Genomic DNA, 10,553 nt, shown 5'->3' with positions numbered 1-10,553 from the left:
CAGCTAATGTTTTTGTATTTTTGGTAGAGACGGGGTTTCACCATGTTGACCAGGATGGTCTCGATCTCTTGACCTCGTGATCCACCCGCCTCGGCCTCCCAAAGTGCTGGGATTACAGGCTTGGGCCATCGTGCCCGGCCTCCTGGTGCTTTTTGACCTTGATGCTTGCTTGTTGATTCGTCTTGATTATCTGGTCTGTGTTGAGGTCACTCTTAAACCTTCAGTCACCAGTACAGGAGTGGGTGTTCAATACCTGTGACCGGCTGAGTGGTTTGGTTCTGTTTTTGATGACCTTTCAATGAGCTGTTTTTACAATCCTGGGAGTACTAGAAGAACAAGCTCTTAAGTGAAGTCACTGTTGTCTCGACACTTGACTGTTCAGCAAACCATTGCAGTGTACCCTCAGTGTTATGCATCTCTACGATGTATAGCTGGTGTACTTATCAGGAGTCATTTGGAAGTAACTGGTCAGGTTGAACACCACACAGAAATCTTTACTAATTAGCTAGCGATCTCTAAATTTGGTTTGTGACTTCAGTCTGTGAAATCTATATATCTCTCTCTCTCTTTTTTTTTTTTCCCTGATAGCATGTGGAGAGGGCCAAATGTGAACTGTGTTGACAGCACTGGCTACACACCCCTGCACCATGCTGCTTTGAATGGCCATAAGTAAGTATCAATGTACTGCATCCCTGTCCTCACCCTTCAGAACCCAGGCCCTCACCTTGTCTTTTTCATTTCCTAGAAAAGTTTGCTGGCTGGGCTCAGTGGCTTATGCCCATAATCCCAGCACTTTGGGAGGCCGAGGCGGGAGGGTCACTTGAAGCTGAGTTTGAGAACAGCCTGGGCAACAAAGCAAGCCTCCATCTCCACACACAAACTTTTTTTTTTTAATTAACCAGGCATGGTAGCATGCCTGAAGTCCTAGCTACTTGGGAGGCTAAGGCACAAGGATTACGTAAGCCCAGGATTTTGAGGCTGCAGAGAGGCATGATTGTGCCATTGCATTCCAGTTTGGGCATCAGGGCGACCCTATCTCTGAAAAACAAAAACAAAACAAAGGTTTGCTAAGTAGTGGCACTGAGAACCAGAAAAAAACAAACCTAAGTTTAGTTCTTCGAGAATTTCTGTGTCTTTCTTTTTTTTTTTTGAGACGGAGTTTCGCTCTTGTTGCCCAGGCTGGAGTGCAATGGCGCGATCTCGGCTCACCGCAACCTCCGCCTCCTGGGTTCAGGCAATTCTCCTGCCTCAGCCTCCTGAGTAGCTGGGATTACAGGCATGCGCCACCATGCCCAGCTGATTTTTTGTATTTTTAGTAGAGACGGGGTTTCACTATGTTGACCAGGATGGTCTCGATCTCTTGACCTCGTGATCCACCCGTCTCAGCCTCCCAAAGTGCTGGGATTACAGGCGTGAGCCACCGCGCCCGGCTGAGAATTTCTGTGTCTTTCTTTCATGTGTAATTTAAGCATCCTTCCCCACCCCACCCATCAAAAAATCTGTATTCAAAAGTTAACCTTTTCTTCTGCCTGTTCTTTTCCCCTCTGGAATGTTCCAGTGCTATGTAATGGTCTAGGTATGTTGATCAAATTTGGGACAGCCAGAACATAAAGGGGCTGGAATCTATTAGGTAACTAACTCCTAGATAAGCTGAAAATAGATTGAGTGGTCATGAGAAAGCTGTCTTCTGCTTCAATATTTATTTACTCTCCCTTCTTGCCTGCCATTCTTTCCTCATAAAATTAGCTCTGCACTCAAGAACCCTTTTTAAGGGGAAAAAATACATTAAATGTCACATGTAATTAAGTAGAGAGAGGTTATTAGGAACTGGGTGGGATTTGTATGGAAAGTTCTCTGGAGAAGACGTGCTTTGGGGAGAATTTGAGAGAGAAGGCATAGGCTTAAGTGATTGGGCACTGCCATTCAAGTTGCTCAGCAAAGAGGCAGGCATTGTCAGGGAGTATAGTGAGTGGGTTTGCCAGGATGTTGAAGAATGTAAACCAGAGTGTAACAGAATAGAAGGTGTTAAAGGAAAACACCTAATATAGGCAATAAGCAGCAGCAGTATAGTTTTTTGTTTGTTTTTTGTTTTGGGGGCTTTTTTTTTTGAGACAGTTTCCCCCTTCATACCCAGGCTGGAGTGCAATGGCATGATCTCGGCTTACTGCAACCTCCGACTTCTGTGTTCAAGTGATTCTCCTGCCTCAGCCTCCCAATTAACTGGGATTACAGGCATGTACCACCACGCTCAGCTAATTTTTGTATTTTTAGTAGAGACGGGGTTTCACCATGTTGATCAGGCTGGTGGCAAACTCCTGACCTCAGGTGATTCACCTGCCTCGGCCTCCCAAAGTGCTGGGATTACAGGCATTGGCCACCGAGCCCAGCCAGCAGTGTAGTTTTTATGAGGAGGGGTTATTGGAATCATTTTAGATTTTGCTGAGCAAGGAGCTCCAGGGCTCTTGCCACCTTAGAGTATTTTGTGTTATTTGTCCAATATTTGACCCACCCTAATTGACTCCAACATTTGTCCAATATTTGACCCACCCTAATTGACTCCAAAAAGAGGCAATGGTTGTTTCCTTCAACATTAAACATTTTAAAAATATACTGAATATGATCATTAAGTCTTTTCTGTAGCCATCTTAGATATAGCTAAAAAGAAATCTGTAGAGAACACTTCCCATATATAGTGGGGTAATGTGAATTAAAGTGAATCTTGAACTTAAATGACTATACAGTAGTTTGTTAGCCAAGTTCATTTCCAGATGCTATTTTTATTTACAGTGGGGATTTTCTTTGACCTCACATTCATAGGGATAATGATATACTGGTATCTATTTAATTAGTGCTGTCACCAGGAAAAAAGCAAGTTCCTCTTTCTGGGGATATCAAATGATAACATATGTGTCTGGCTTACTTTTGCAATAACTTTTTTTTTTTTTTTTGAGGCAGAGTCTCACTCTGTCATCCAGGCTAGAGGGCAATGTCGCAATCTCAGCTCACTGTAACATCCGCCTCCCGGGTTCAACTGATTCTCCCTGCCTCAGCCTCCCAAGTAGCTGGGATTACAGGCACCCAACACCATGCCCGGCTATTGTGTTTTTAGTAGAAATGGGATTTCGCCATGTTAGCCAGGCTGGTCTCGAACTCCTGACCTCAGGTGATCTGCCCACCTCAGCAACCCAAAGTGCTGGGATTACAGGCATGAGTTACTGTGCCTGGCATGCAATAATTTTTATTTTGCTTGGCCTCTCCGCTTTCAGCTCCCATATCACTAAATGCTCTGAATAATGTGGTGAATAGTGATATTTATCTTTTATGATTACTATTATATATTCAACACCTGAATGCTGTTTAAACATCAGAAACAAGGAAACATTGCCAGGTTTAGACAAAGAGTCCAGACATTTTCAAAGTGATAGAAAATAGATTACCAAGAAAGCCTAAACAGAAAGGTGATGAGTCAGCATAACATGGCTTAGGTGGTTCAACTGCGTATCAGCAGCTGTACAAGTAGCTCATGGAATAAAAGGAAAAGCCTGGGCAGTGAGCTCAGGTAAAGACACACGGGAGCCAAATGAGACATCTATGGAAGGGCTTTGTGCCATACAGGTGTAAAGAGCTGTTAGCTGGAAAGGCTTATGAGTTCTACAAACTCATGATTGATTTTTGCCTTCTAGGGATGTGGTCGAGGTTCTTCTGAGGAATGACGCACTGACCAACGTGGCTGACTCTAAAGGCTGCTACCCACTGCATTTGGCAGCCTGGAAAGGAGATGCCCAGATAGTGCGGTTGCTTATCCATCAAGGGCCTTCACACACCAGAGTCAATGAACAGGTCGGAAGGAAGGGAGGCTTTCCTGTCTCCATTCAGCTATAACCAGAGGTGGCAGCCCCATCACCATCTTAGCCCCGTAGTTCAAATCTCAAAGAACCAGCTCCTTTTTAAAAAAAATTTGTTTGATAATCAGTTTTTAGCAAGGAACCGCCTCTTCCATATCCTAAATGTGACTCCCCTCTTCACAGTTCTGCTCCTCTTAGTAGATCTTATACTATGAGGGTGTATTTTATATGCATTTGACTCATGCATATTTGGAATAGTACTATAATAAAAATGTATATACAGTCAGCCCTTTGTTTCCAGGACCTCCCCATAGATACCAAAATCCAAGAATGCTCAAGTCCCTTATGTAAAACGACAAAGTAACATAGCTCTGTCTGTGGGTTCTACATGTGCACATTTAACCAACCATGGATGAAACCTGTGGATATGAAGGGCCAACTGTATTCACTTTATTTGCAAAATTTGAAATAATGCAAACCTTACAAAATTGCATAGAGTCACTTTCAAGCTGCTGAGCTTAATTAATTGTAGGCCAGGTGAGGTGGCTCATGCCTGTAATCCCATTACTTTGGAAGGCTGAGGCAGGAGAATTGCTTGAGGCCAGGAGTTTAGGACGAGCCTAAGCAACACAGCAAGGACCCCCACACCTGCCCTGACGGCCCCTGTCTCTACAAAAAAAAAATGCCTATAGATGTGTGGCACACACCTGTAGTCCCAGCTACTCAGGAGGCCGAGACAGGGGGATCACTTAAGCCCAGGAGTTTGAGGGTGCAGTGAGCCATGATTATGCCACTGCACTGCAGCCTGGGTGACGGAGTGAGACCCTGTCTCAAAAATTAAATTGTGTTTATGCCATTGACATGGCAATGTAACTTTTCCAGTGTTTGTCAATACTGTGTAAACCATGCTGTTGTTTTACATACATCAGAACTTGCAGCAGTGGAAGTACTCATGCTAGTGCTGAAAAATGAACTTGCAAATCAGAAACATGTGAGTGGAGGTCAGAGGTGATTTAGTTGAATGATCATTTCCGTGATGTCCCCCGATATTAATTTAAGAGTGAGCATACTCCAGTTGCCTGACCATTTGGAAAACAAAACAACAACAACAAAAAAAGAGTGAGCATGCTTTGAAAAAGCAGAGATGATTCTTAGAAAATGAAAAAGGCCACTTTTGAGCAAAAATAACCTTACAATGGCCATGGATTTAGTTACTCTGAGAATATACTTTCTCTTGTTTACATTTATATCTTTGGAAGAATTGTACCTGAATTATGCAAGTTTTAAACAAGCCTCTTACAAATACAACCTGCTGTCATTCGAGTTGGAGGTTGTGTGCCTGTTTGAGAGGAAATGGGCTTATATGGTAAGCCGTTCTCCCTTTTCCTCTCTCTGCTCTGAACTGAAGCAGATACTTTTCTCAGTTCTTTGAAGAGGGAGATGTTGATCTTTCTCAGTAAGCTTAGGACTGTTTTTCTAATGACTTTGCCGAGAGGGGATTGTTAAATTACCTGTAGGATTAGCTCAAGGTTTTTCCTCAAAAAATAGGAAATCATCCTGGCAAGTCCATCTGTCAGGAGACTCATGCAGTTCTCAGTTAGCTATTAAGAGCATGATTTTGATTCTGAGAAGGGCAGCATCATTCTGAGACATGAGAAAATTAAAATAGTGCTCCCAAATCTCTTGATTTGGAGATTGTGTGTATATAGCTTAATCAGCCTGCCTTTCCCCTTTTGGGCTGTATTTTCTGGGTAGGTGAGCAACAGACATTTAAAATCATCAATGAGGATGTTTGCTTATAACATTTGGGAATGAAAAGTATCTGTTCAGAATTAACTCTTTAGATTCTAAATGATCTAAATGTAATTTTACTCCTCCTAGCTAAAGTGATCATTTCTCTTCTCTGAAGGAAATGTATAATGAAGTTTGCTTATAACTAATATTCTTCAGTGTTGGAAAGACTGGTCACCCATTAAAGTCCTTCTCATTTAAGAAATTTTCGGCAACCATTTCTAATCCTCTTTGCTCACTTTTGCCTTGAAACACAGCTGCTTGGATTTTTGAGCCACTTGAGTGTGCTAGCTTAACCTGCTCACAGCTGCCTCCTGCCTGGAGTATCGGTTGATAGGTGGGACCCCAACCCAGTGCTTTGAGTATCTGGCAGACAGGTGGGTGGGCAGGAGCTGGGCAAGATGTCTGCAGTAGCTTAAAGACCTTAATGGATCTAGATAGTAGTTACAAGTACTATTGTGATTCATTTTAAAACCATTAATGTGGTTCCAGTAGGATGCTTCAGTTAAAGTGGGGTAAGAGTAAGATGCCCTGGAGATTGTCTTTCTTATTAACTTCCCTTTGAGGTATCCAGAGGGCAGATTCAGGTTGTTCTAGGGTTGGGTTCCCTCAGGGCTGTGTATTGCTTTGATGTATTCCATCATTTTATCATCACTTTTTTCTTTTCCTCTCCTTTTTGTAGAATGCTCTTGAGATCAAAGAACTCAAAAAGTACGGCCCCTTTGACCCTTATATCAATGCCAAGGTGTGTACTTTGCTGCCAGGAATTCTCTGCATCACTTCTCCAAGCTGTACCTCCTCTTTGGTCCTCTCTGCGTCTGCTCTTGTCCACTCAGGCTCCTCCACATCACACTGACTGTTGTCTGCTTCAGCCCATCTGCTTTTGGCTTGTCTGGGAATGGGAAAATGCAGCTGCAGTGGGTTTTGGCTTTATTTTTAAAACCCATACTAATTTGGGAAAGGACGGGTGGCTTTTTCTAGAATATTTGAAAAGGCAGGAATGGGGAAATAGAAGGGACCATATTACATGCTTAATTTACTATTTGGATTATTAAAATTTTTAAAATGAAGTTAAGAGATAATCAGACAAATTATCTTTTTAAATAAGCATAGAAAAAAATGATTAAATTGTACTTCCTGGAATTAAAAAATTATTTTTGGCCTGTTTTTATATGTCTTTTGAAATGGAATCTGATTTTCAGGTTTCAATAGCTAATGATGGAGATGTGGGGGAAAGGACATGGGTGATCCATTTTATTCCTTTAAAAGCTGTTGCCTGCCTCTCTCTCGTTTCCTGGAGTTTGTGCATCTGTCTCTGATGCTTTAAAACCATGGCCCAGTATCTCTAGCCATTTGCTTCTCTCTGCTTGATCACTCTTAACCCATGAGGGGTTCTGAAACAGGAAATGATGTTGCAGGACCAAGGTGGGCACCTGCCTTAGTCTCCCTCCCCGTGAGGCTGGAACAAAGAGTAGTCTGATGGGTCTAGTGATGAACGGCCCAGCCCTGCCTGCCCTTCAGCCTTTACCACATCTGAGTGGCGGAGCTTGTTCATTGGGTGATGGTGTTAGCCCGTTTCCTTGGTGCTCTCAACTGCTGGTTGTTTGATCAAAGATTTTTTCAGATGAAGTTTGCTTTTTGGCAACAATCTGGAGTGTCCTTGAGACACTGCATTATGCACATTAGCTACCTTTTACTTGCTCTGAAAACTGCTGCAATGGGAAAGAGAAACATAAGGTACTTCAGATATTTCATGCTTTTGAGAAATACTGATTTAGCAAATGAAGCCCCCTATGGGCTGGACCTAGGAAGGCCCTGTAGGAGATCTTGTTCAGCTGTTGGGTCTTAATGGTAGAGAAGCAATTTGACCTTAGGTAGTGGAGCACATCAGCTTTATTTTGGTTTACGCTTTCTTTCCTCCTTCCCTTCCCTTCCCTGTTCCTTTCCTGTCCTTTCCTTTCTCTTCTTTCTTTCTTTTATTTTAGAGAGGGTCTCCCCCTGTTGCCTAGGCTGAAATGCAGTGATTGACCTACTCTTAAATTCTGCTTTTCTAGTCTTCAGAATAGGAAGATACACTTATCTTAGTTTTTTTGTTTTGGAAGTAGAGTGATAGAGTGGAAAACTCATAAGTCATAGGCTTTCATGTCAGACCAGAGTTTAAGTTCTGGGATGCTATTTAGTGGTTTTGTTGACTTGAACATGTTACTTAATTTCTCCGAGCTTCAATTGTCTGTTTTGTAAAATGTGGCACTACCATCTACCTTGCTGGATTGTTTTGGAGTTTAAATAAGATAATGTACATAAAGTAAAAATCTCTCATAGCTAGTAATATTTGAGATACCAATTTTTTTAAAGTGTATATAATGTATTTCTGCAAAGGCATTTTTGGAATCTGTTACTGGTTGGTGGCACTTAATGAAACATTATTCAGTTAGTCTATTCAGGATTTTCTTTTATGAGGAGGAAACTTGAAGTGATTGTTTTCCCAGTAGTGGTTAGTTTAGTGGGCTTATAAAGCTTTGATAAAGGGTAAGACTTTGGTTCTTGAAAGTACATTTTCCTATCCTTTAATTTTGCACATATAAAATAAAATTAGTTTAAATGTAGTAAGAATGTATTTCTTTGGAAATAATTCCCTTTGCCTCTACCCTGAAAGGCCAATTGATGCAAACTACATTAAGAGTAAAGCTTCACGCCTGTAATCCCAGCACTTTGGGAGGCCGAGGCGGGTGGATCACGAGGTCAAGAGATCGAGACCATCCTGGTCAACATGGTGAAACCCCGTCTCTACTAAAAACTACAAAATATGAGCTGGGCATGGTGGTGCATGCCTGTAATCCCAGCTACTCAGGAGGCTGAGGCAGGAGAATTGCCTGAACCCAGGAGGCGGAGGTTGCGGTGAGCCGAGATCGCGCCATTGCACNAAAAAAAAAAAAAAAAAAAAAAAAAAAAAAAAAAAAAAAAAAAAAAAAAAAAAAAAAAAAAAAAAAAAAAAAAAAAACAGTAAAGCTGGCCAGGTATAGTGGCTCACACTTGTAATCCCAGAATTTGGGAGGCTGAGGCTGAAGATTGATTGAGCCCAGGAATTTGGGACCAGCCTGGGCAACATAATGAGACCCCATCTCTAGAAAACATAAAAAATTAGCCAGATGTGGTGGCATATGCCTGTAGTCCCAAATTCTCGGGAGGCTGAGGCGGGAGGATTGCTTGAGCCCAGGAGGTCAAGGAGGCTGCAGTGAGCAGTGATCACAGTTACCTGGCCAACCAAGTGAGACCCTGTCTCAAAAATATGATAATAATAAGAGAAAGACAGACAGAGAGGTAAAGCTGTTTGGGTTGTGCTGAGAATGTAAACTCTTCTTGAGCTGATTCAAATCTAACCTCCCTTGGCCGGGAGCGGTGGCTCACGCCTGTAATCCCAGCACTTTAGGAGGCTGAGGTGAATGGATTACTCGAGGTAAGGAGTTCAAGACCAGCCTAGCCGACATGGTGAAACCCCGTGTCTACTAAAAACACAAAATCCCAGGTACTCTGGAGGCTGAGGCAGGAGAATCAGTTAAACCCAAGAGGCAGAGGTTGCAGTGAGCCGAGATCATGCCACTGCACTCCAGCATGGCCAACAGAGAAAACTGTCTCAAAAAAAAAAAAAAAAAACTGACCTCCCTAGGTTTTATCCTGACTCAGCAGATTTTTATGGATCTGGCTTATGTCTAGGACTTGTTTTGTTAAAGTATTTTTAAATGCGAAGTCTTGTCAGGCACCTGTACAAATTAAGACATCTCAGATGGCTTTTTTTTGGGAGCAGAAGTAGTTTTTAGGAGGCTTCCTCTTCTTCAGCATTTGGGGCCTTTCCTTTTTCAACAAGTCAGTGTAAACCAGCCAAATGTAAATTATCCTTAGCTAAGGCAAAACCATGAAAATCGCTTCTTTTTCCCCTCTTAATAATTCTTACTTAGTCTGAGTATCATAAAATGAGTAACAAATTAATATTAGGGCAGATCTATTTTTTTGGTACATTTAAAATTATTTCACAGTCTTAGAACTGAAAGAGCCTTGAAATTTTATCTAGAACAGTTGTCTCCAGATTTGATCAACCTTTCTGGTTGCATTCGAATCACCTAGTAAGCTTCCAAGAAACTTTTTATTTTAAAAAACTTCTAACTTAAAGTTGTAAGAATAATGCCATGAACTATAGTGTACTCTTCTTGATACTCCAGTTGTTAACATTTTGCTACATTTGCTTTTTTTCTTTCTGTGTGAATATAAATATTCCAATTATGGTATGTTTTTCTAGGGCCTATACTTTCATGCTGCAGATAGCTGTAGGCCAGGTGTCCCTAACTTCAGCATCTGCCAACAAGGGATAAGTGTGCAGTTGGGCTATGAGCACTAAGAGACTAGGAGGTGATGTCCTGAAATAGCTCCAAGAGGAGGAAGGCCAGGAAAAAGATTTTTGTTTGTTTGTTTTTTTGAGACGGAGTCTTGCTCTCTCGCCCAAGCTGGAGTGCAGTGGTGCTATCTCAGCTCACTGGAACCTCTGCCTTCCAGGTTCAAGCAATTCTCCTGCCTCAACTTCCCAAGTAGCTGGAATTACAGACGTGTGTGTGTGTAGTGTGTATATACGCACTACACACACACACACACACACACACACAATAATTGTCACTGATGAAACATTTGATATTAAGTCATGGAGATTATGACCCTTTGATCCTAAACACTTCCATTTTGGTATTAGTTAGTTCTTTGACCTAAATCTCCTAAGAAGAAGGACATTCACTTACAAAGCCACAATACATTTATCACATTTAGAAAATTCGATATTGATACGATACTGTTATCTAATATAGAATCCATGTTCAAATTTTACCAGTTGCCTCAAAAATGCCCTTTAAGAGCAATTTATTTTTTTTTTTT

General features: G+C 41.7%; 1 protein-coding gene across 4 annotated transcripts in view; it reads left to right on the top strand.

The window, feature by feature from the left end:
- ANKS1A (ankyrin repeat and sterile alpha motif domain containing 1A) overlaps positions 1 to 10,553 on the top strand; it is a 189,545-nt gene that overhangs the window by 77,019 nt on the left and 101,973 nt on the right. For 2 of the 4 annotated variants that reach the window (XM_017522270.2, XM_017522269.2), the window contains exons 2-4: positions 589 to 669; positions 3,684 to 3,840; positions 6,319 to 6,381. In XM_017522270.2, coding sequence (XP_017377759.1) covers positions 589 to 669; positions 3,684 to 3,840; positions 6,319 to 6,381 — 301 coding nt within the window. The remainder of the gene's footprint in view (positions 1 to 588; positions 670 to 3,683; positions 3,841 to 6,318; positions 6,382 to 10,553) is intronic. The other 2 variants (XM_017522271.2, XM_017522272.2) reach the window with 1 other exon arrangement.

Source organism: Cebus imitator, unplaced genomic scaffold (genome assembly GCF_001604975.1).
Source record: "Cebus imitator isolate Cc_AM_T3 unplaced genomic scaffold, Cebus_imitator-1.0 Scaffold24, whole genome shotgun sequence".
NCBI lineage: Eukaryota > Metazoa > Chordata > Mammalia > Primates > Cebidae > Cebus > Cebus imitator.
Note: the sequence above shows the minus strand (reverse complement) of the source record. Positions and strands in the feature narration are given on the sequence as shown.